The sequence below is a fragment of the Gracilinanus agilis genome, chromosome 6 (assembly GCF_016433145.1).
Source record: "Gracilinanus agilis isolate LMUSP501 chromosome 6, AgileGrace, whole genome shotgun sequence".
Classification (NCBI taxonomy): domain Eukaryota; kingdom Metazoa; phylum Chordata; class Mammalia; order Didelphimorphia; family Didelphidae; genus Gracilinanus; species Gracilinanus agilis.
This window is the reverse complement of record NC_058135.1, coordinates 104,853,772-104,880,964: the sequence shown is the minus strand read 5'-3', so window position 1 is coordinate 104,880,964 and position 27,193 is coordinate 104,853,772. Positions and strand designations below refer to the sequence as shown.

The window sequence follows — 27,193 nt, the reverse complement described above, 5'->3', positions numbered from 1 at the left end:
AATTTCCCCAGACCATACATGCGGGAGAGAGAGCGAGGGTGGGGCCACACTCACATTTATCTATACAATGCAAGCATGCAACTTGGGGACAAAAAAGGAAAAGGATGCTGGTAATGTAGTTCAGGGGTACAAATTTTCTCTTTACACGTTATAAAGGCCCGTGAAGCAGTACATACAAATATATCTATTATAATATAGATTTTAAAATACGTATTTATAAATTTATTTCTATGTATAATTTATATATTTATGCATAAATTTATAGATATGTGTATAAACTACTCATGTCAGGTACATATATACATACATAAATATACATGTGTATGTATACATATATTCATATCTCTCTCTTCTCTGTTTCTTTCTTCTATTTGTATCCCAAGTGCATAGCCCAGAGTAATTGCTTAATAAATATTTTACCCATCATTTCACTCTCTGTGATACAAGCCCATTGCCCCCAAGACGTTGCCTGGCATTTGTACATTAGAGGAAGATGAAGAATTTTGGAGCAATTCCGATGTAATCACAAACATTGCCTTGAGACTGCCTAAATGCCCCCTTTCCAATGACTAGGCTTATGAAAGCATGGATCTATGGGAGAACCGGTGGAGAAGGCACAGAGAGAAGGGCCTGATCATAAAAACTACAAAAAATAATATTAGCTCGCATGGCTGTAGGCTTTAATAATAGTTATGTACATCGCAGAACTGTGTTTTTCATTCATTCCTATATACATGGACGGGAGCAGCAAATAGCACGAGCAGTGCTATGTCCACTGAATGGTGCTGTTTGGGCTGATTTCCATAGATATAATTGCTCAGCCCAGGAAAACAAGACGGCAGCCCTTTTTGTCTGCCGGTTCTCTGCAATGCCCAAAATATGATTCTGTGGGTTTGACAGTGTGTCTGTGGAAGCTGACAAGGTGGTAACTGTGAGGTATAAAAGCTATTTCATTTTTTATCTTTAAAGAATTACTGGATTGTTAAATTAAATTTATTCCTGTAGGACACATCTGACACACAGAGACGAAGTTTCTAAGTTCCTATCATATGATTTGTCAGTCTCCTGAAGGCGGAATCACAAGGCTTTCCTTGTAGCTTGTTTTACCTGGTAATTACACTTGGCAATTATTATGTTGACGAAAAAATAATTAACAAGCCACCAAATGAGAACTGGGTTTCAGTTTCTAACCTGAGGGATTTGCTTGTCATGTGGAAGAGTCCACATTTTTCCTAGAAGACATTATTCTAAACAGTTAAAGCATATTAAATCTTGTCCAGATTCCTGTAGTCTGTAATAAAGGGTCTCATTCCTCAAGAAATTCAGTAAGCAATTAAGGTATCCCTGATGGTAATCAGTTGGCCAATTATTTCAAGTATGGATCAAAGGCCTATTTTTTTATTTTAAAAATAATTTTAGATATCATCAAAAATGACATTCCACATCCCAGTTGCCCTTTAATATCTAATAGTTTCAAATAACTCGTTTGAATAAATTGCCTTTTCTACCACAAACAAAGCTAAACCAGGTAGCTAATTTCTACTTTATGTTACTACAACCAATTGTCTCCTTTTTCAATTCTGTTATTTTTCTGTTTTGTTTTGTTTTTACGATGCTATTTGTTTTTCCATCATAATCATTTCTTAGTATACTCTCCAACCTTTGAAGTATTCCTTGAAACAAAGGATAAGTCAGTAAGTTACCAAGCATTTTTTAAGTGCTGAAAATGGTTCAGGCACAACTTAAGTGTTGGGGACACAGAGGAAGGCAAAAACAGTCTCTGCCTTTAAGAGGCATAGATTCTAAGGAGGAAGACAATGTGAAAATATCTAGTTATGTACAAGACCTATATCTATATGTTTGTGCATGACAGACACAAACACATAGTTGAAAGTACATGCCAGGTGATCTCTGAGGTCAAGGCACTAGCAGCTAGGGGGACTGCAGAAGGTGGAACTTGAGGCTGAGTTCTGAAGGAACCTTGAGATTCTAAAGGTACATTTAAGGAAGAAGAGAATTCCAGACATGAGGGACAGCCAATGCAAAGGTTTGGTGATAGGAGGAAAACAGGTAAGAAAAGAACCAATAGAGTGACCATGTTTAACAATATTGGAAACCTTCTGTTCCTGTGATCTCCTGATTGATGAGGAGATGGAGGGACCTTTGATTATCTGTTTTCCAGGACAAATGTTTTTTTTTTTTTTTGTAATTGGTAAAAGTTCAGTTTTATTTTTATATTCTTCTCATTTATCTATTTTGAGTCATTGTTTTACATTGTTTTTTAATTTAAGGTACATTCTTCTGGTTCTATTTATTTTGTTCTATACCAGTTCATTCAAGTCTTGACCCTTTTTTTCTTCAAATTCTCTTTTCTTCTGTGTCTCTGTCTTTCTTCTTCTCTCTTTCTCTCATCCCCTACCTTTGTCTCTCTGTCTGTTTCTGTCTAAATCTTTTTGTCTCAGAGTCTTTTCCACTTTCTATCTCTATCTGTTTTTCTCTTTCCCTTTTTCTCCCTTCTTTCCTCACTCCCTCTTTTTCTCTTTCATTCCCTGTTCTCTCTCCCCCATCATCTCTCATTTCATAGGCATAGAGAATTAATTGAATTCATAGATACAGTTTGGCAAATTATCTGGAACCTGAAATCTCAAAATGGTAGGACTTGAACTCAAAATATTCTGATCACAAGGTCAGTTCTCATATCCTCTAGGAGATGGTACCTATCATTTCTTACCCATAATACTATTCTCTTATATTCCAGTGCTACATTTTGTCTAGGTACTCTCTCTCTAGATCCATAAAGCAAATTAAAGGCCACTTCTCCACACCCCTCCTTTGGTGGTCTGCTATTACAAAATACTGCTATGAATATTTTGGTAGATATTGGGCCTTCCTTTCTATCTTTGACTCTCTACAATCAGTAAACAGAACCTAGAATCAAAGTCTATGGTGTTTTATTTTAAGAAGCTGCCATGCTGACATATGCTTGCTTGTATGAGGACTTCTTATTCCCCATTCACTATACCTTTTTCAGTGACTGGCTCTTTAATATTTAATACTTCAGGAAAGCATCAATAATTCCTCCTACTGACACCTACCACACACAGCCACTAAACAGATGGATGGAAATTTCTCATAGGATTTCAAAATGGACTTAATACTATATTTACAAAGCAGCAAAAAAATCAGTTAATTCTTTTGATCAAGATACACTGACAAAACGTCCTTGTTCTGATTGGAATGTCTATCTTCCATCATTAGATGGAAGTTAGAATGCTAAAGTTGTTTCTGATTACAGTAGGAAATTATTTCAGTTGCAAAGAAAATATTTACTATCCTATAAGCACCAAGAGGGCAGGAACTCAGACTTTTCCAAAATTGGTATCTCCTAAAATGATTTGCACATAGAAAATATTTAATAAATGTTTATATAGTTAAATTGAATTTATCGAATTGAATTATTCTGAATAAGGGTAATGAGATAGAAAGAAATCAAGACTAAACTGCTGATTTATATGATTGGGACAAGAGCAAATCTAATGACACACTTCAAATCTCTTACCCTGGGGGAAAAGAAATTAATTGCACAGCATAAAGTAGGGCATTATCTTTAGATCTGAATCATCTCACCAGTGTCAAAACATGCCTTTTCAGAAGGGCTAAGAGATTGAGATTAGCATGTAGTAAATATCCTTGTACTCAAAGGCATTTGGTCATTGACGTTGTCTTCACTACAGTGCCTCCTCATAATCTGTCATATCTGTCGGTGATCTCGCTAATCCTCCGGAATCAAGAAATGGCTTTGATCTAAGGAGGGATTTGTCTAGAGAGAATCATGGAATTTAGTGTCTGTGTGGGCCACCATCTTGCTTTCTTTTGTTCCATGACCACGGGGTTCACCTACAACAAAAGCCCCCGAGTACCTGCTGATAGGTACAGGAGAGCCTCAAAGGGACAGGACAAAGGAATCAGTATCACCAGGGGAAAGACATTCCACACCATCTGCTCCAGTGGAAAGTGGATCTGATAAAGGACAACAAAATCAAATATACACGAATCAAATTATCTCTCTGTAAATGATATATGAAAAGTGAATGAATCAATCTTTGGAAACATATTCATTAAGTGCTTATTAAGTCCCACACCCTGAGCTAAGGAGTGAAGATGCAAACAGAAAAAAAAAAAAAAACAAGGTTTTTTTCTATTACAAATTTTCTACTTATACAAAGCTCATGCTATCACTGAAGAACACAACGCCTTTGAAAAAAGTTCTGCTGCAGGGCTGGTGGAAAGGGCCCAGGAGTCCTGAGGACTGAACAACAGAGCGTGGAACCGGGCCTTAGAGCAGCAGTGCCTGGAGACTGAAGGGCCCAGTTGTTAGGCCTGGAGGACCTTAGGGTGAGGTAGGTCAGAGGATGAAGCCTAAATGGTCTTCCACGTTAACTGAAGGGTTATCATTGGTGATTGCCAACTTGGATATAAGCAGTATAAAAGATAGAACACACACACAAAGAAAATAGTTCTTTCATTCATTAATTTTCTGAACCAAGGGATCATTGGAGAAGAGTTCCCTAATTATGTGAGTTTCTTTAGGGCTAGCCTAATACAATTCACTCTTCTTGCCCTGAATTATTTTAATCTCTGAGGTGATCAGAATGTCTTTACCTATTATTGTTACTAATAATAATTAGCCTTGTCCTCCAAGGACCACTAGAAAGGGTAGAATATACAACCTCAAAGGCCTTACAGAAACCTAGGCAGAAAAGGATAGATGGACAAAATGTCAGAAGCAGATAAAAGGGAAGGATAGAAGAAAAGTTGCTTATTTGGGGTCGTGCAATGGCCTAAAGATAAACAAAAAACAACAACTGGGCTAAAATATCAGAAATTCCTGTTTTTCAAAATGTTGCAAAGATTAGAGAATTCCATAATGCCATGTTTCACAGGGGAAAGCTAAGGGGTACAGTGAATAAAGTGCCCAGCCTAGAGTCAGTAAGACAAGCTCAGCTGTGGCCTCAGACACTATGAGCTGTGTGACCCTGGGCAAGTCACTTAATCTTTTTTCCCCTCAGTTCCTCATCCGTAAAATGAGTTTGAAAAGGAAATAGCAAACCACTCTAGTATCTCTGCCAACAAAACCCCCAAAGGGTTCATAAAGATAAGTCTGAAAAACAACTAAAGAACAAAAAACATTTCACAAGGAAGCTTCTTTGTGTAGTGGGTAAGAGCCATGTTCTCAAAGTCAGAAGACCAGGATTCAAGTGCCTATTTTGCCTTTACAATATATATATATATAAAAACCCTTACCTTCCATCTTGGAGTTAACACTGTTTATTGGCTCCAAGGTAGAAGAATGGTAAGGGCTAGGCAATGGGGGTCAAGTGACTTGCCCAGGGTCACACAGCTGGGAAGTGTCTGAGGCCAGATTTGAACTTAGGACCTCCCGTCTCTAGGCCTGGTGCTCAATCCACTGAGCTACCCAGCTGCCCCCTACAATATATTTTTGAAACTGAATCAGGTCACCTAATTTTTCTAGGCTCTTGGTTTGTTATTGTAATATGAGATTTTTAATCCCTGAATTTTAGTTCAGATGGGTACTACAAGAAAGTCACTTTGAAAATCATAAAATCTTAGCAGTATGAAATTAGACACAGAATTCCTGTGTTCCTGAATTCCTGAATGTCCAGAATTCCTATAGTCCTGGTCCTGATGTTTCCTGACTATGAGATAGTTGGCAAGTTGCCTTTATGAATCTCAATTTTCACTATCTGTAAAATAGGAGGGCATCCAGGTTCGAATATCTGCACTAGCTATCCTAAAGCGTTGTTGTAATCTAAGTGCTTTGGAAAGTTTGAAGTGCTATAGAAATGTGAGTTATGATTAATTCCGTTGGATATTGTCTTGTTCCACCTTTTCAAGCTACAAGTAGAGAAGAAGGCTCATTATTAACAATTAGGTTATTCTGTTCAATAACTATATATTCTGGTTATATCTAGACAGTTATAGCTATTCTGATTTGCTTCAGAAACAAAATTAACCTAGAGAAGAAGTAAGGGGAATGGAACTAGACTGGGAGGACTGTTTGGTTTTCTCCAGATATTTCTGGATTGAAGAGGATTAGTGGGATAAGACAGACATGGCAGATTATGAGCATGGACTTGTTGTGAATATGGTGTCAATGACAAGATGTATTTGAGTAGGTGGTGACTTACCGCACTTGGATCTCAGTCTATTAGTTTTTTCTGAAAAGGCATGTTTTGACACTGGCTAATTGATGATCCAAACTTAAAGATATTGTTCCACTTTAAACTGTTCAATTAATTTATTTTCTCCCTGGGTAAGAGATTTGAAGTCAGCTATTCTTCCATTTGAGTATCCTGAGTGTTTTCTATTAATCCAGAGAGAAGTATTTTTCATTATTTTACCTTTCTTTAAGATAAATTTATATCTAAATGTTCCACAGTCTATTTAGGAAGCCTCCTTTTTTGGAGGGGAACGGATGGTAGAATCTTCACAGTAATGGTACCCATCTTATAAAAATTTAGGTTATTTTTATCATGGTAACACTTAGGATGATAATAATAATAATTATGACAACTCATATTTTAATAATGATTTTAAATATGCCTGGGCCAATGCAAAAGTTGGAGGATAAATAGACATTTTATTATTCTTAAAATTTTTGAATGTTACTTATAAATACCCAATTTTGAAGGCAGCATATAAGTATAACATATTACCATTTTTATAAAGCACATTTTATTTTTCAAATCCTGGCCTATATTTTGACCACATATATCATTGTAGAATTGTTTGCAATTAAAGTGGATGGTCACTTTTTTTGATTATTCAAATGAATTTTTTGATCATTCAAATGAATTTTCTATCAGGCAGATGAGAATTTTATTAGTGCAAGAGGAACAGGTCAGCTATTACATTTAACATAACCTTGCAAAAAAAAAAAAAAAGGAAACATTCACTCCCTCCCTCAATTCATACCTTCTGTCACACTCTGGAAAACCTCCTCACCATCCCCCACCTGCTGACCTCCTTTTCCCAACTTAGAGACTTTTTACAGTTCACTTCATACAAATGAGCTGTGTCCTTAATCCCCTTTGCCAAATCACATCCCTTCTTTTCCTTTATATACCTAAGATTCATCTTTTTAATAAGGTTTTCACTGATTTTACAGAACATCATCCAGAAAGTCTTAATAACTCCTGCCTGCCTGGCTAAAGCACTCATGTCCTTAATTTCCATTTAATAATAATTCAATGCTTTCCAGCATCCCCAACAATTCGCCGGCCATCAGTAGGGTATGTGCTCTGATTGCTATTCTAGTACTGGTAACATATTCACATTGGTTCATGGCATGAAACCACTTTCTAACCTGGTTGTTCTTTAGGATCCTTGGAATCAGGTTCTAAGGAAATGGACTAACCATTTGTGTTTTACATGGGCAGGTGTTTATAAGAAAAGATAGAGGATTTTTCATGTCATCTAATCCAATTCTCTCTTTTTCTACATGTGGGAACCAAAAACCAAAGAGGTGAAGGAAACTTCAATTTAACAAGTATTTGGAAAGCACTTACAGTTTAATAAGTAATGGGCTAGAGGCTAAGGATATAAAGACAAAAAAAAAATGAAATAATTCCTGCTTTCTCAGATCTTAAAGGTTATTTAAGGGAAATGATATATGTACACAGGGAAATATTATCTTTTAATATGATTCAGACTTATGACTTCATTAGGGTAAAAGGAAACCAATAAACATTTATTAAGTGCCTACTCTGTGCCAGGCACTGGACTAAGTATAAATATTTATAATTTTTTTACTTATAAAAATTTATAAAAAATAAATATTTATACTTATAAATATTATTTCATTCTTAACAACCCTGGGAGGACTGTACTATTATAATTGCCATTTTACATTTGAAGAAACTCAGACAGAGAAAGATTAAGTCACTTGCCCAGAGTCACACGACTAGTAAAGTATATCTGAGGACGAATTTCACATTGGGTCTTCCTGATTCAAAGCCTAGCACTCTATCCATTTAGCTGCCAGTCAGTTTAGGAAACTTGTACTGAGGAAGCTTCTAATTCTGATCAACAAGTGTTATGCAGCTTACAGTCACAAAATCATGCAATTTGAGATTTGAGAGTTCTATGGCCATCTAGTTCATTCCATATGTGAACGGTATCCTCATTAAAAAAATGCCCCTCACTTTTTCATTGAGCCTTTGTCTGTATACCCTCAATAAGGAGGAGGTGGTGGTAGAATCTATCCTTCCATTCCACTTCTGGACAGGAGTAATCATTAGGAAGTTTGTCCTGCTATCAAACCTAGAAATCTTTGGACTTCAAACCATTGCTTCTGGTTCTGACTTTTCAGGACAAACAGAGGAAGTCTAATCCCAGCACATAATAGCCCTTCAAATACATGAAGCAAAGCCTGAAAGCTTCCCTTCTCCAGATTAATCATTCCTAGTTTCTTCAACTGGTATTTACATGACTTGGACTCAAGACCCTGCACCATCTGGATGCCCTTGTCTGGACACTGTCTACCTGATCAATGTCCTTCTTACAATATAGGGCTCAGAACTGAAGTGACTATCTTCTAGAGTGCTTTGGATTATCTCTGAATTTGATGATATCAACCGTGTCCTGACTCTAAATTTGGTAAGCCACACCTTTAAAATATCTGTCAGTTTCAACATAAGCAAAAGCAAAATTTAGTACATTGTTTTTTTTTTAGCCAAAAATTTTAAGTGTGGAAGGATGATGCTTGAAATGATCTATGAAATTTCTCTACTGATCATACTCATCCTGTCACATCATGATGAATCACACAATAAAAGTATTAGCATCTCCATTTTACAGATGGGGAAAGTGAGGCTCAGAGAGTGTCAGTGCTTTGCCTACCTGCCTTGGAGTTTCCTGTACTCAAAGGAAAAAATGAAATAGAAGTTGTTTCAGCACAATTTTTTATATTAAGTAACCTTTTTGAAAAATTGAAAAGTATGTGGGAACAGGTAGATTGCTCAGTGAATTGAGAGCCAGATGCAGAAACAAGTGATCCTGGGTTTAAATCTGACCTCAGATAATTCCTAACCATGTGACCTTGGGCAAGCCACTTTAACTCAATTGCCTAGTCTTTACTGCTTTTCTGCCTTGGAATCAATACACAGTATTGATTTGAAAACAGAAGTTATCATTAAAAAAAAAAAGAAAGAAAGAACAGAATATAGGAAGAAGAGAAAAGAATAACCATATCTGAAAGCCAACACCTTGGAACCCTTCCCATTTTTCTTGGAGTGTTCCTTCTTTCTCAGTTTTCTCTGCATTTTATCCTATTCTATTTCCTTTTTCCACTTCTTCCCTAAATATGCAGAATATAAAACGTCTACCCCATAATGCTTTTCAAATCTAGGGAGGCAACATGACAGTGACATCTTAGAGGTATTCTTTTGTAAACTTGTCATCATCGGGGGGCATTCAAGATTTGTTCATTTATCTGTTCTCTATACAATGATCAATACATATCTGCAAGAAAAGGAACTTTACTTGTAAAGGACCTCAAAGTTAAATCCTAGTCCTTTTTTTTTTTTTTTAACAATGATAAAAATAATAATTGACATTTACATAACTCTGATACTAGCTAGAGACTGTATATATTTTACATATATTCTATTATTTTACATATATTCTATTATTACATAATTCTAACCTTAGTACAATTCTTGATATAGGTACAACAGTTATTATCATCACTATTTTAAAGATGTAGAAACTGAGGTCCCTTTAAGAGGTATGGTGCATGGGGCACTGGATTTGAAGAAGTCATTAACCTCTGTTTGCTCCAGTTTCCTCAATTGTAAAATGGAAATGTAAATAGTACCTACTACCCAAGGTTTTTGTGAGGATTAATTGAGAAGATATTTTGTAAATCTTTGAGCGATATATAAAGTTGAGCCAGTTAAATTTTGTTAAATGGTGATTATGCAGCCTAAAATTATATTTCCAGACGAATTTCTCTTCAGAGCCTTTCTTGTGGTTCAGTCAGAAATGCTCCTTCTCAGAAAGAGATTTCCACAGTCAGGGAACCAGTAGGTTTTCCTGGTGTCTTATCTAGCTTGAAATAGTAATCATTTCAGAAGAAATGATAGGACTTGGCAACTAATTGGTTGTGGAAAGGAGGCAGAAAGTAGGGAGCCAGGAATGTGACCTCAGTTACAAGCCCAGGTCACTTGAAAGATGATGCCATTTATTATTATTAATATCTCAATTGACTAATTGATAATTGTTGTTGATCACCCTTCAATTTCAAAGAAGACTAATGACACCATGATGAGTGATATCTTGACTTGTACATACATTGGATTTTAGTGAGGAAGAATTGTGTAAAATAGGGTTTATAATTATGTAACTGATTAATACCTTAGGGGAGATTTGAAAACAGGTCTTCATGATTGCAAGTTGGGAAGCTTCTACTATTCTCGTGAAGCCAAACTTTTTCACATAGCATAAATGTCTATTCTTTCTAGTTTAGAGCCACAAATTAGGAGTACTTCATCCATACAAGTTGGCTATGATATTAACTGACATAGTAATCATTTAGATGAGAGATCGAATATAAAAAGTAATGCCTAATTCAAATATTCCTTCTGAAATATGAAAAAGTAATAATCTCACTGTCTTAATTTTTTCTATTAATCCATATGAGGAAATAGTTTCTCCATAGTGTAGAAAATTCATGTTGAACTGTGAACTAATTTTCCCTAAAGTCCCTCCATCCCCCTACTCCCCAAGGTCAATCTGATTCTAAGGCTATACTCAGCTTCTTCCCTAGACTATGAAAATGGGTTGGGATCTTTTGGCTTTGTTAAGGTTAAAAGGATTAAGGGCAGGACTGGCCAGCCACAGGCAACCCGGTTTAAGTGGGTTGAGCTACCATATTGGACTCATTTAAAATATAGTGAGCAGTCCAGCCATGGGGCAGAATGTGTTGGTATCTTTCAAGTCCCAGCAAGGACATACTCCTCTTGTGATGAGGTAATGAGGGAGGAGTTAAGGTCCTGAGTCCACCTCCTCAGTAGCTATTTATTATTTAGAGATATATTGGAATGTCCAGGAGAGGAACTGAGTGGTGAACTCATGACTGGTTCATGAGAGAGCACATATAGACCTGTGCCAGAAGAGGAGAGGCCTTTTGATTGTGTACAAACTAAACTGATCAGAAGATGTTTTGACTGTCAGGGAGTAAATTAATTTAAAAATAAGTAATACTGGCTCTGGAGAATTTCAGTTGTTACAATATGTAAGGCAGTAGAGAGTAGTCTACTAGAAAACTATCCTGAAATGAAGAACAGTAGAGTTCAAATCTTTTCTTCAACACGTAACTATTTGTGAGGTCTTTAGCAAACCACTTAATCTCTCTTTATCTCAGGCAACTCTCTAAGACAAAGAGTTACAAATGAATTGGTAATCTCATCAATGAAGGTCAGCTCTACAACAGGAATTCTTCATCTAAATGTACTGGCAAGTCTGGACCAAAATCTTCACTACCTCCCCAAACCTAAAGCAGGAAACAGGTTGAAAGCATGAGTACTTCTAAATCCTTTGACCCTCATTACCTATTTTATTTTTCTGGGGAAAAAAGCCTAATGCCATAAGATGATAGATGGCAAAATGGCATGCCAATTATTTGGATGGATGCCAATTATTTGTTCCTCTGAGAAGTGCTTAGCCTCTCTTAGATATCTGCAATTCCAAGAGGCACAAATTAATTTGTTTAAGTAGAATTGATTCTACTTCAAGGATTCTCAAGTTTTTCTAGGGCATGGAAGGAGCCTTTTGGCAGTCTGGTGAAACCTGTGGATCCCTTCTCAGAATAATATTTTTAAATGCAGAAAATAAAATATAGAGCATTGTAAAAGAAGCCAGTTTTATCTAAAATATGGTATTAAATGGAAATAGAAAAAAATTAAATATTTTCAAAATAAATTCATGTAGCTGAGGTTAAGAATTTTAGTTGCTGCTTTGTTGCTAGAAGTGAGTGCAAGAAATATGGAACCTGGGAGTCATGGGCTATTTTTAGAGTTGGGAAAAGATGAGAAAATGTTCATATAAAAAGGTGGATGGTCTTGCTGCAAATGTGCTAAGGAAGAGCTTTGAGGGAAACAGTTTTTCAGTTTTTCTGAGACAAACAGTTTCTCTGAGTTTGTCCTCATGTTGAATACCAACTAATCTGGTTATGATACAATGGTCTTTGTTTGTGGCCTTTTTACTTGAGCTCAATTTTTTCTTCTATAGATGAAACATTATTAATTTTTCCTAATTTTTTTTTTTATTCTCCTTCACACATTTTCCAGAGTATTCTACCAATGAACTGAAACCTTAAAACACCTCTTGGTAAACCTGGGGACAAAAGCTTAGACCTACTGGATAAGTATATTGAGAAGAGGGAGATACCACTTACCCTTCCCCAAATACATATAGCAAAGCTTTTCTCTTTTTATTTACCTTGTGGATAAAGCACCTGAGCTTGGAGTCAGAAAGACCCAAGTTCAAATCTAGTATGAGACACAGTAATTATACTACTCTGGACAAGTCACTTGACCCTGTTCAGCCTCCGTTTCATCAGTAAAATGAGCTGGAGAAGGAAATGGCAAATCACTCTAGCATCTTTGTCAAGAAAATCCCAAATGTGGTCAAAAAGAGTTCTACACTGTGGAAACAACTGTACAAAACCAAAGTGACCACTTGCAGTCACAATACACTTCCACCAATCACAAAGGACATACTACTCTTTAGTCAATTCTATTTCCTCTTTGTATTTGTTGCTCTTTCTGGTTTTAACTCCATGAAACAATCTGGCCTTCTAATTCTCCACATGCTATTAATCCAATCTCTGACACCACATCTCTTAGCCTCCTCTCCTCTCTGATGAAAGAGCTACTGGTGAAGTACCAAAATCCTTCTAATGTCTTCCTTTATAAAGGTCAGAAATTGGCGTTTCTTAGATTACTCCTCTTTAAATCTGCTGCACTGCCTGATTTCAACTCCACAGAACAAGATAATCCTGTTCCCCACTTCTCATCTGCCATCGTTTAGGTGTATTTTTTTCTCTTGATTGAAAACTCTTTGGGGCAAGGACTATCTTTTTATTAATTGGTATCCCTAGCATAGTGCCCAACACATAGTGGACACTCAATAAATGTTTATTGGATTAGATTGGATTAAAACAGCTTCTTCTGATTCTATCTTTTTTTTTTTTAAACTCAACCTGACAATATAATTTGCCTCTTTTATTCCCCACTCTCTTGATCCCTTTTTTCCACTTTTATTATTTAATCCTAGAACTGTGACTTGATTCAGTAAATTGCTCCAGGATACAGTTAGTAGGAAGATCTTCAAACAAATACAATTGTGTCTTAATAAATTGAAGATAGTCATTTTGCTTTGCTGGCAGTCCTAGAGAGCACAATTTTCTTTACCTTTTCCCATTTTCTGGGTGGGAGTTATGAGAAAAATTGCTTAGTAAATGCATTTCTCTCAGGACCCTGAGGTTATGAATTTTACTCATTTAGAAACATCTTAAAATCACTGAATATATTTCTGAGATTACAAAAAAAGGCTTCACAAAACACCTCAAAGAAATCTAATGTGTGTCCTTTTATGAAAAGTTATTCATTGAGAAGCATCTATTGTCTTGCTATTCAATTGGCTCCATTCACTTCCCCATAGAATTCAGGGACACTGCTCCTGTGAGATCTGAAGACTTCATGTGTTACCTTTTTTGCCAATGGTGAGGGATGATTACCCTATTTAACATCAATGAAGGAGGTTAGAGAGTTTGATCAGCATTAGCATCATTATATATATACTAGGTATATTCTATGTGGAGGACTCTAGAAACAGACAATTTGTATTTATTTGATGGAACAAAGCTTTGAGGATTGTTTCCCAAATTATTTGGACCCACCTATTTGGTGTTTTGAATCGCATTGGTGGAAACCATAAACTGGTCCTAGAAATTTTGGGGTATATAACAGCCCCAGGGTAAATGGAAAAGGGGATACTGAAATCATTAGGAAATTAAGCCAATATTCATAAGAGAAAAATCATATGTATAATTATCATATTTGATTCACACCTTGTTCCTCCTAAGATCCTCCTCTGATACTCCATCAAGACATAATGCTTCCCTGGAGTTGTTGAAGGTTATGTGAATGAAGAAAGAGTTTTTTCAGAACCCAGCATACAACACAGACTTTAAATATGTATCCAGGAAAGGACTATTTTCCAATAAGCAAACTAGCTAAGTTCATAAAGGCTCATCATCTACAGACTGTTCACCAAGAGATGATGACATTTTCCCCCAATAACAACCGATTAAGATGAAAGAGGTTTTAGTTTGCATCATTGGGGCAAGTGCCACCAGAGAGGAAATCATAAATCTTTTGAAGTGATAAAGGACAAAAATTCATATTTAATTTTTTAGAGGTGAAAATACCACGGACATCCACATTTACTCACCGAAGTCCTGTCCAAATCACAAGAACCACCAGAGATCTATACAATAGAGTTTAGAGGATGCTGATTTAGAACAACATAATAAGCTTTAAATACCCTACTGAAAAATCAGAATGGATGTGTGTCAGATGCTAGGAGAAAAAGGAAGGATAAGTAGCCACCTCAAAAAAAAAAAAAAAAAACAAACATGCCAGGCTGATCAAATGAAATTTTTAGTAAAGAGAATAATAGCTGGACTTGATTCAACTGTTGAATGGACCATAGGTCTCCGGGGAAAGTAAAGTTCTTAAAAGTTAAAAATTATCCAAGATCACACAGAAAGTTAACAGCCATACTAGATATTGAATCTTGGCTCTCTGATTACAAATTTTGTCTTCTACTTTATATGAAAATTGTCTTTCACTTTATATGAAATGATTTGTAAGTAGAATTTATTAAGAGGCGTAATCTTATAGAGTGAAAAATGGTATAACATTTTAATGTTACAAAATATTTAATAATAAGTAGTTTTAAAAGAGGCAGGAAATGCAACTTCTAGCCCCTCATTTTCACTTACTAGCTGGGTGATTCAGGAAAGGCACAATTTCTCACATTTTCATTCCTCATCTGTGAACTGAGGATTATATGCCTTTAAGTTCTGATCTGATAAGATATGGTATAGAGCAGTTTTTCTCAAATTAATTTGGCTATGCTTTGGGGATCTGAAATAAATCATAAAACCCAGAAAGTGGTATATGTCATAAGCAAGAGACTAGATCAGGTGGTCCCTTGAAGTCCTTTAGAAGAAGTAAATATACTTTAGAGTCTTTCCATCCTATTTTTTTGACCACAGAGGACTTCTAGAAAAGCCAGCCAGACATTGCCTGAGCAGTAAGCAATTAGGTAGCAGTTCTAAGGCCTGGATTTCATTTTTTAAAGAATAGTCCAGATAAATTCACACTAGAGTAATATCCAAGAATACACCTAGTAACCTTTAGGGTTTTCCAAAAGAGCCACAGATTGTTAATTTCTTCTTGTCATTCTTCATTTTCTCAACCTCCTTTCCATACCCACACATCTAGAGCAGATGCAATAAAGATTAGGCAATATTCAGGTACTCATTTTTGTGTCATTTCTTTGCCTCAGCTACCAAAAGTCTGTTCTTCTCTTGTGGTTCCCAATTCTAATGAAGGTTCTTGAGGGCACTTTAGTAATACTCTACTGAATATGACTATTTCATGTACAACACTGGAAAATGTTAGATACTCCTGAAAGTAGAAAAATGAAGCCAGAAAACACAACAGATTCTTGCCCATATTAAAGCAACAAAACTTTGGTTACTCCAACAGAGAAACAAAATATGAATTCCAAAAGAATATATATATATATATATTTATATATATATGTGTATATGTATATGTATATGTGTATACACACATATATGTATGTGTATATGTATATGTGTATACACACATATACATTTATATACACATATATTGGTATATTTATATGCATACGCTGGAAAAAAATGACAATGATTGGATCTCACTTTGAAAGATCATTTAAAATGTGGAGCTGGGTGTGACAGATTTCCTTTCCCCTTTAACCAAGGCTAAATCATGCCTAAACACAGAATTGCTAAGAAATATGACAGGCAAAAGCCAAAGAGAACATATTTAAATATTCCTCTCACTAAAAGGATAATCTGTCCTGATCACGGACAGGAATAACTGGAGGGTGCAAAGCAAAGCATACTAGAATTAGAGAACATGAGAGCCTGGAAAAGAGAGTTGGAAGTGACCACTGGCATCATCAGGTTTAACAAGAGGAGATGAGGAGAAGTGAAGAATTATGCTTTCCTTTCACATCAGATCTAAAGTAGCAAAGTCAAGATTCAAGCCAAGATGCTTTGAATCTCAAAAACCATTGCTACCTTCATCACACACACACACACACACACACACACACACACACACACACACACACACACACACACTCATCCACAGAAACTCCTATCAGACTATAAAAAATTCCATTTTCCTCTTCTCCTTCTGTAAAATAATGTATTGAATAACAACAGATGCCTCTTGGACTAAAGTTCATATGAAGATGAAGCCATTAAAATTTTTATTTTTCAGGCATTTAGTATTTTAGTAAAATACTAAAAGAGGAAAAAGATATTAAATATATAGTTAATTTTATCTATCTGGAGTCTTTGATGAAAAACTTTTTATAGATTGCATTAATAAGGGAATTACTTTGCCTGTTTTGAATATTTTTGGTAGTTGTTAAATTAAAGGAGGGAGGGAAGAGAGATTTAACTTTTTCAAGTTGTGAAAATAAAACTAATAGCTGTCTAATTGTTGATACTCAAATTCCTAGAATTAATTGTCAATCCTGTCCAGGAAATGTGAACTCTCAAAGAGAAAATCCAAAATGTTAACAGTGAACAAAAAGAATTTATGTGAAAATGTCTTTTTCTTCATCTACAATAAGTGTCACCTTCAGAAAACAAAACTTTTCACTCACCAAAGTTGAATTTTGTGATGCATCAGGCAGATCTCCTGAAATCTCAGGTGTCCTCGTGCTATTTGGGATTCTGTGAGGGTTACGGGCTATCGCTTCACACCAGCCCAACATTTTCTCCTTCCACTTATCCCTTTTCAATTTCTGAAATTCTGAAAATAAATTATATTTCCTGAATCAGGTTAATTTATTTTGGTTACATGTTTTCAAATGCATATCTTGGGAAAATACCATTTATTATATGTTTCAAGCAAACTCTGGGGCTTATACCAAGTATAGAAAAACAGGAGAGAAGAATATGCTAGATAACAATAAAAAAAAAAAAAACACCAAACAACTGTTCCTACTGATATTCTGGTTTAGGGAAAGTTCTTGTACTAAGTTTTTTAAAAGTTATTTTTATAAAGGATTAGGATATAGCAGGAAGTGGAATTATTTTAAGAGGTAAGGATAGATAGAGTTGCTGAAATGCATGTATACTTCCATGACATCTCCAATCTGGAACAGCCTTTCTGTAAAATGTCCTACAGATAGATGCAGAGCAAACTGAACACAGGGAAGTGATAAAAGATTAGTCTTTCCAGCAATGGAATCATTATGAACTTTTATAAAGACCTGTCAGAAAAGAAAGGAGGATTTTCAGGGCATGGTGGAGCCAAACTGGCATACAATATCCATTATCCATTCAGGAATAATGGATGTCAGTCAGCCTGTTAATATGACACCTGCATGAAACACAGAGATTTCAGCTTTACATAAGTTCCCACTCTTTGGATTTTCCCATATTCTTAAAAACACACACACACACACACAAAACAAACAAAAAAACAAAACAAACTGCATCCATAGTCATTGCTAATGAAATCCAGGAAACATTCTCTTACTTATAAAGTTTTACAGCTGACTTCTATTTCAGCACATCTAGTAATTTGAAATGGTATATTGCAGGTCTTTAGTTAACTGCATTACACTGCCAATTAAATATCAAAAATAATGTGGAGTAATTATTTTTCACAGCATCCTAAGCAATTAGCAATCTGGAGGTTTATAACATTTCAAGGATTCAAAATAGCCCATTTCATAGCATTATGAAAGGTAATATAAAGAAAGGTTGCACTAACAGATTGATGAATTATTACTCTAAATGACAAAACAGTCTAGTTAAATGGATCTGAACAATGCAAATAGGGATGTGATAAAAATTTTTCATGAAAAACAAGCTGAGATACTCAAAGGAATAGTATAGATGGATTGCTTATGAGGGCAGACAGACAAATATGGGTGACAGGGGCTGGAGATGTGGAGGAGGAAAAGTCAGGAACAGCCATTTATTAGAATAAGTCTTTTACGTATCCAAGTTATGAACGCATGCTCCCACAAAGACATTGCTTAAGATTTCATGCAAAACTCTTATCTAAGTAATATAAAGGCAATGTATCCAACTCATCTATACTGTAGAAGGTATGTCCGCTCTGAGTACACTATCTGAGTTACTCATCAGTTTTTGTTTCCTGAAGTATGCACGGAGTAAATGAAAATATGTATCTTTTGTTCAAAACGAAGGAGTGAAATGAGACATAGTGTGACCCAAACTGTCTAACTGAGTGTCAATAAATATTCTACTTTTAACTGGTTAGTCCTTTCTTCCTTATCAGATCTATGGGTCTTAAATAAAAAAAAATTTTTTTGACATGATTTATGTTCTGAAAAATTGACAAGGTAATAATCATTGTAATTGTGTTAGAGTGTAAACACTTTTAAAGAAGGATTTTTGCCATATCTCTCTCTGTAACTCCAGTGCCTTGCACAGAGTAGGTGCTAAGCAAATGTTTGTTAAATTGAATGAAAAAAGAGCATGAATTCAGAGACAATAAAAATCACTCTGTCATCAACTATTTCGTATTCTGGCTCTAAAATCTATGTGAGTTTGCCATTAGCAAGAGGTTTGTTTTTTGGTTGTTTTTTTTTTTTTTTTTTCTCTAGATGCTTACTTGTGACATAATCTGCCTTCTACTGCAAATGTAGAAGTTATAATTTTCATTTACCCAAGCAAGATGGAGGCCAGTAATATATAATGACCAATATGAGAATTTCTCATTTACCTTAGAAAACATGGACACTGATCCTCATATATGCTGTCATATTGATCATTCTCTTTTGGACGTTCCAGTTAATTAATGTCCTTCTTGAATAAGTAGTATCTGCTATTCTAGAAAAAAGTGTGATCACTCCAAATATAGTGAGAACTATGGGACTATCCCCCCTTTTATCCTTTGCCAGAGGTATCAAACTTGAGGCCAGTGTGGGAGCCTCCAAAACTTTCCAGGGCAGCCAGGACCACATTAAAATGTAATTGGGAAAGGGTTAACAAAATAAATAAAAATATGACACAACATAGATAATACATATTTGTGGCCTTCTAAGTCAATATGAGATCTGTAGAGATCTGCTTCTATTTGAGTTTGGCAATACTACTTTAAACTATATCCTCTCGATGCAGCCCAAGATTGCCAAATTTTTGTTGATCAACATATCATATTGTTGATCTTATGTTCCTGATCTTTTCTTTCCTTCAATAAAACTTTTTGACTAGCTTTTCCTCCCCCATTTTAGGGATACAATATGACACAGGAAAAGATTTCTTACTCTTCTGTTGGAAAATCTCAACTCCTTGCTTCTAATTCTACCTCTGACATTTATTGAAGGTCTTGTAAAAAGGAATTCTTTAATTTCTTTAATTTAATAGGGGACCTGGAGGTCCTCTTACCATAGAGATGTATAGGGATTAACCAGCCCACAGTGACAGGAAGTAGGAATTGGAGAGCCTCCTGCTGGGCCAGCATCAGTTGCAAGCTGTCAGTTGCTAACAGTTAGGCAGTTGCTAACAGTTGGTGGGTGAGTTGCTGACAGTTAGGGCTGGCAGTTGCAGGGAAGTTGGCTGCTGGGTGTGAGTTGGTCCTTGGAGGTTGGTTGCTGGAATATAAAGGCAGGCCTGAGCTTCTTGAGAGGGCTTTTGACTTTAAATTTTAAAGGGCTTTTTGCCTCTGGGATCTCTAGGGGAGCAGGAGGTCTGTCTCAGAGGCAAGGATCTGCTGTCAGCTGACTACTGACAGTTGGGCTGCTATAGAAAACTGATTGAAGGAGTGAGTGAGAGGTAGCTATCCATTATTTTAGGGAGTTAGGTTGTTAGAGAATCATTTATAGATTGTATAGGTTAGATAGGCCTGGTGTTTGCCAGGCAAGAAGAAGTTGTCCTCAGAAGACATTTAGAAGTAGTTATTCGGAATTTTAGGTATATGTATATATAGGGTATAATATTAGTAATCTCTCTTTCCTCTCTTCTTTTTTTCCCTCCTTTATTATATTCTTTTACTATCTCTATTTTAATTAAACTAAATTGTTAATCATTAAAAGCTGCTAGAAGATTTCTTTTCTCTGGCTTAAAGGGATAATATTAATTTACAACTTTACTATATTCTCATTAAAACTTAAATTATTGAAAAATGTTCTCGTATTTTGTCCAAACCCCTATTTTAACCCTTACAGTCTCTTGACTTTATCTATAAAGGGGTTTAACTAGATAACCTCTGAGGTTCCTTTCCAGTATTTGTTTTTGTTTTCCAACAGAATGTAATTTCCTTGAAGTAAGGAAAGTATAACATTTTACATTTCTGTCTATTTAAATATGGCCCAACATTCTAGATTGTCAAGATATTTTTATATGCTGTCATCTGATATTTTCTCTCTCTCATCCCATCTATTCCTCTTCCCAAGTTATTGATAAAATATTTTAAAAGAGCAAAGGCCAAGTCTGGAACCTTGGGATGCAAATAATCTTTTGCTACTGTTTAATAAAAAAAAGTTTACTTTCATCCTGAGATCTTCCTGTAGCCAAGATTGGCATATTAATAACTACTTTTTAGGCTTGGTCATTCACCAGCTCTGATTCCATCTATCTAAGTGTACCACCATCTAAGTTTACATGTCCTCATTTTGTCCATAAGAAGAATACATCTAAGTATTTGGCACATGCTTTGCAGTGTTCTCATGTAGCACTCTAGTAATTCTGTCAAAAAGGGAAATTGGGCTATTCTGTCATAGCCCATTTTTGATGAAACCATGTTGATTTTATTTATGATAATCATTTGTTTTTCTAGACTTCCAATAGCAATTATTTTAATACAATTTTGCCAGGAATCATCGTCAAATTCATTAGCCAATATGTATATTTAAGCCCTTAGCTTTTGCCTTAGAATCAATACTCTGTATTAGTTCCAAGGCAGAAGAATGCTAAGCAATGGTGGTTAAGTGACTTGCCCAGGGTCATACAACTAGGAAGTATCTGAGGCCAAACTTGAATCCAGGATCTCTGATCTCTAAGCCTGTCATTAGCTATAATTAACAGACTATGATATACTTCTATCTTTTAAAAATCAGAACCTTCTCCTTTCCCTCATTTTTTAGTACCATTCTATTTTCCATAATGTTTTTCAGAATTCATTAGTGCGAATGGTTCAGCGATTATATCTGTACTTGTTTTAGTCCCTTGTATTTAACCACATACAGTTTACTAGATGATTAAACTAGTATTATAGTTTCATATAATAGAGTTTGAGTATAGTACCAAGCTAAATAAGGTTAGCTAAATCTTGTCTTGCTGTCAGTCACATTTAATATCAAGTTCAAATTAGTCATTTTGGGTTGTGAGTCTTTTCATTGAAAGATTACTTTTTATGTCAAAAAAAATCAACAGAATCATAATCTGAATTAGGTACTCTATATTCTCTCTATTCTCCTCATTGTTAGCCAATTTATATTAGTTAGACTATGTAGTCTTATCTCATTTTTTTTTGCCCCACTTTCCCCTCATGCACCTAAGAAAACCCTTTCTGTCATCCTTCATTTTCCTCATTTTGAGTTTTAGCTCTCTAGACATAATTGTTTTTTTTTTCTTTTTAAAAAAAATCCTCACCTTCCATCTTAGAATCAGTGCTGTGTATTGGTTCAAAGAGAGAAGAGTAGTTAGGACTAGATAATGGGGGTTAAATGATTCCTGTCATAAAATTTTTTTAACCCTTACCTTCCACCTTAGAATCAGTACTGTGTACTGGTTCCAAGGAAGAAGAGTGGTAAGGACTAGGCAGTGGGGGTTAAGTAACTTGCCCAGGGTCTCTGGGCTAGGACTGAGGACAGATTTGAATTCAGGACCTCCCATCTCTAGGCGTGGCTCTCAATCCACTGAGCTACCCAGCTGCCCTGCCTGTCATAATTCTTAAAGGATTACTAGGTCACACTTTCATATGCATGAGTCATTACTTGCCTTTACTTCCATCTTCTGCCCATAACCCTTTAAAGACTAAGTTGTTGACTGAGTCCTCTGTGCTTCCATATTGGTACTTTACAAAAATATACAGGACCATTCTCTTCATCAGGTTTATTTTTGTGTATTCAGGACTTTATTCTTGAAAGATTCCGCACTCCTAGAATGACTTGCCTACAAACATTTTAACATAGCATTGTTGGGAGAGGTGAAGAATGGTGTAGGTGAGGGAGAAGAAGGAGACCCTGAAGTTCCACTCTTTGAATTCCTTTGGGGACCAACCTGTCATGTCCTCAGCCTTTCTATCATCATTCTTGAGCCATGCCTCTTATTTTGTCCATTCTCACATGACACCCTGACTTTAGGTCATGTTTAGGTAGAATCTTCTCTTCCTAGTGGAATTACCTTACACTAAAACAGTAATAAGGGACAGAGATAATGTGGTTGATCAGGAAGGACTGAGAGTCTCTCTACTTGGGTTTGCTAAGTCTCTGAGGACCGGCCCCCTTCCCACAGTTTTTCTAGTCATTGTCTTGGATGTAGTCATTTACAATAGTCAGGAGGGTAGATAAATTATGAACATTTGTAATTAACCCTAACGAACATAAAATTGTTAGTATCATTTGTAATTTTTCAGGGTAGGAAAATGGTTTTTAAACATTAATGTTAATTACTATCTAACCACTGAACCAAACCAGTATGCAGAGTTGAGAGGCAGCAATGAGCATCTTCTGCAGTGATCACAGGAAACTGAGGTTTAACTAAACTTAATTTTTAATATGCTACCCTGAGCAGCTGTCTAATTTAATAAACAGAAATGTAACACATTCTCAGAGTTTCAAGCTGACAGTCTTTTAAAACTAGAAAAAATGTATAGGATATCTATTTCATAGGGGATAAAATGAAATTCTAAATCATACCCCATGAAATTTGAAAATTGAAATATACCAGAAGCAAGAATTATGCAAATGATGATCACTGTTCTAGCTTTTGTTCACTTAATCTCCTTTAAGGATAGAAGCTATTTTTAGATTCCTTGCAGCACCTATCACAAAGACTTACAACTATTTTATTTAATTCTATCAATGTTTATTTGACTCCTACTATGTGCTGGGCATTAAACTAGGATCTACAGATTTAAAGACAAAAAAATTCCTGCATTAGGGGAGCTTACATTCTAATTTTTTTAATTAAATGAAGTGAAAATTTTAATTTTTAATTAAAAAATTTTTTTGAGCTTATATTCTACTGGAGAAAATTCAACTGGGGAAAACCACATACACAGATAAGTAAACAGAAAATATTACAACATAGGTGATCAAGTAATATTCCTTAAACCAAATGATAATAAAAACAAAAGCTCCTATTTAAAATATGACTACGCTTGTTTATATTTTGGACACTACTGCCATCCCAATTCACCTAATTTCAGTTGATTCATACTTCATCACCTCTAAGAAGGAGTGTGATTGTTATTCTCCATTGTGGATCCTGTGCACACAAAGGCATGGTTAGACTGGAAAATGATAATGGAAACCAGGAGAAAACTATGAGGAGTTTTATCTGACTATTTTTCTTATACTAAATTTTCAAAACATGTCTTGAGTTAATCCCTGAGACTCTCAAAGTATAAAAACTGGGATTGCTTTCTAATTCTCCCTAGCCGATATGGATGCAGGTTATTGTCAAGGTCCAGTCTGGGCCAATAGCAGATGAGCAAAACATAGAACATCGAAAGTCAAATAATTGAAAAAAAAAAACAACTTTGTAACTAAAACAAATTGCTTCCAAATATATATGAGAGACAGGTATTTTAAAGAAAAAATCCATGGATGGCATTCTAAGCCTGTTAGGTTGTTTTTTTTTCTCTCCTTATTTTGATAAATAAATAAATGCCTATAGCAGAATGGCAAGAATATATATTTTTTCCCCTTGGTTTTGTGACTCAAAAAAAATGACTGAATTGATTTTGCTCAAACTTTCCAACAAAATAATCACCTCTGGGCGAAATCTAAGTCAGGTTTCATGGGCATTTCCCTCCCTTCTTTACAAAGAAAATTTGCTGAGTGAATGGAGTCTTTAGGGTTTAATGGAAATGCCTTTACAATGTAGAGTTTGCTCCCTTGCACAGTGAAATAGTAATATGCATTTCCTCAAGGGTCCATCTGCTATGGACCTAAAAGCTTGTACATGTGGAAAGACAGAGAGAATGTAGGGAGGTAGGGACTTGAAAGAATTATTTCATGAAAACTGTTAAAGAAAACGACTCACATCTTTTACAAAGAAGTGTTGGAGTGGAAGGCACTATTATTTTTGTAGGAAAATAATGTGAATATACATATCCACTCTGAAAAAAAATCATCACAACTGACTGGCCTATTAGAAAAGTCTGTTGTTTTATAAGACATTTCTTGCACAGTAAGCCAGACCTCAAAACACTAGTCTAAGTCTGTACTTACAGAAAATGGTCCTTGCAAACAGTCAGGTCACTTTAACCTTGCTGAGATGCCGGGATCATGAGAGAAAGGGATGATTGCATGAGTATATGAGCACTTCAGAAGAGATATATCATTCCCTCTCTTGTCCAATTCTAAACCAAAGAAATACTGGTACACAATTAGCACTGACAAAATATATACCTCTGATAGTGACTAACTTTACAATGTTAAATATTTTGAACTTCTTAAACTTATGAGTTCCTTAATATTATCAGTAACACCATGCAGGCTTGTCTGAAGGCTCCATAAACTCACCTGTAGGAAAACTGCACACTTCCAAACAAAGTTGTATCAAATTTGGCCATGCTGCTCCTTTATATTTTTTGTCCATAATATAGCAACTTGGGGCATTGAATGCCTATAGTCAAATGAAATACCTCCATACACACATGCGTGTGTGCATGCACATAATTAATTCAGTTCCATGAATGACTAATTAAATAGGAAATTACAGTAAAAATGAAATCTGATATGTCTTATTGTAAGAAGGACTATTTAATTTCATCCAATCCCAAAGTTAAAAAAGCCACAAATCAATGCATAAAGGATATACTTAAATTCAGTCATAATGTGGAAGACTTAATTTGGAGAGTCATAGCTATACTCAAAAGTATAAAATATATATGATGCACAAATCACAGGGTACACAACCAGCTCTTGCCATTGCTCACTGGACAAATGAGATTGACAGGACATTTGCCACCCACATCTTTATGCAAAATGTCCATATGTATGAAAACCAATTTACCACTTTCCGAATTCTCCTCTCTGCCTGAGTCCCACACTCCCAAATAGTTATTGGTTCCATTCACTTGTATTCAGTGTCCTAGTGTCATGCTTTAATACTCAAAAAGCCCTTCTCTACATATTATATAATAACAAAAAGCTCCAAATTTAAGAAGCCACTATTGTACAAAACACAAAATCATCATAGCAAGTGCATAAAATTATATATGCTATTCTTTTATACATCAAAAGCATACAAGATAAGCAGTTTTAAAAGGAAAAATATACAAATGTGTGTAGCCCTTTTTGTAATCCTTTCTTTCAAAATGCTAAGTGCATCATAAAAGGCACAGGTAAAGAAAGAAAGAAATACAAAGACGAGAGCATTTGGACTAGAAAATGGCAAAGCAGCAAAGAGTCCTTTAATGTCAAGTAGGATTTCAGTGGAAAAGAAAAGCATGACATAGAAGAACACTATGGCTAACAAGTTGGTCCTGGCTGAACAAAAATACAATAGAAATACTATTTCAATCAGTTTGGTGGCTCTCCCAGAGTGGGAATTCCCTCCATCTATGGAGACAAACAACTTCTTTGTAACTTTATATTGAGAGAATTGTCATGGTCGCCAAATTTGTATGTGTCAAATGATGTAGGACTTACTGCAAATATGGTTCCCTATCCACTATGCCTCACCAAGAACGGTTGATAAACAAATGGGGAGGTTTTAACTGTTTAGATCCAAATCGATATTTAGTTTGTGTGTGGTACGGATTTTGAAAGTCATAGAAATTCTATAAAGTAATTTTTGGTAATTTAATTGGTATGGGCCGAGATATCAGTGAATTAATTTAGGTAGCATTATATAAACGACAAAGTTATGACTTGCGCCTATGATAGAATTATTTTGTGTCTTAAGAAATAATAAAAGGGATGGTTTCCAGAAAAAAAAAACCAAGAAAGATTTGCATGTAATTATGCAAAATGAAGTGAACAAAACTAGGAAAATAATTGATACAATAATAATATTTTTTTAAACTCTTACCTTCCATCTTAGAATCAATAATGTATATTGATTCCAAGACAGAAGAGTAGAAAGGGCTAGGTAACAGGGATTAAGTGATTGCCCAGGGTCACATAGCTAGGAAGTGTTTGAGGCCAGATTTTAACCTAGAACCTCCCTTCTCTAGGCCTGGCTCTCAATCCACTGAATCACCCAGCTGCCCCACAATATATATTTTTTTAATTTCTAGTTCCAAATTGTCTTTCTTCTCCTTTGCCCTCCCCTAGTCATTGGGGGGGGTGGGGAACAAATCTTATTACAAATATATATATATATATATATATATACACACACACATGCAAAACAAATTCACAAATTAACTATGTACAAAACTAAAGATGATGTATAAATGATATATCAAGTAGTTTTTAAAGTTACCTAGTCCTCTGTTTAGCCAAAGACTCCTCTCAAGACAATTCTGAATTTTGATGTTCGCTTTTTTTTTTTTAAATTGAGGGGGTATAGAATAGAATTAGGGATGCCCAAAAGGCTTTTTTTTCTTGATTTTTTTTAACTAAATCAAAGGGAAAACACTTTGCAGATAATAAC

The 27,193-nt window shown here is 35.4% G+C and overlaps 1 protein-coding gene across 2 annotated transcripts in view; it reads right to left on the bottom strand.

Moving 5' to 3' along the window:
• MARCHF1 (membrane associated ring-CH-type finger 1) overlaps window positions 1-17,154 on the bottom strand; it is a 414,802-nt gene extending 397,648 nt beyond the window's left edge. For both annotated transcript variants that reach the window (XM_044681554.1, XM_044681555.1), the window contains exon 1: window positions 17,044-17,154. In XM_044681554.1, the coding sequence (XP_044537489.1) occupies window positions 17,044-17,154 (111 nt within the window). The remainder of the gene's footprint in view (window positions 1-17,043) is intronic.
• Between the last annotated feature and the right edge of the window lie 10,039 nt (window positions 17,155-27,193).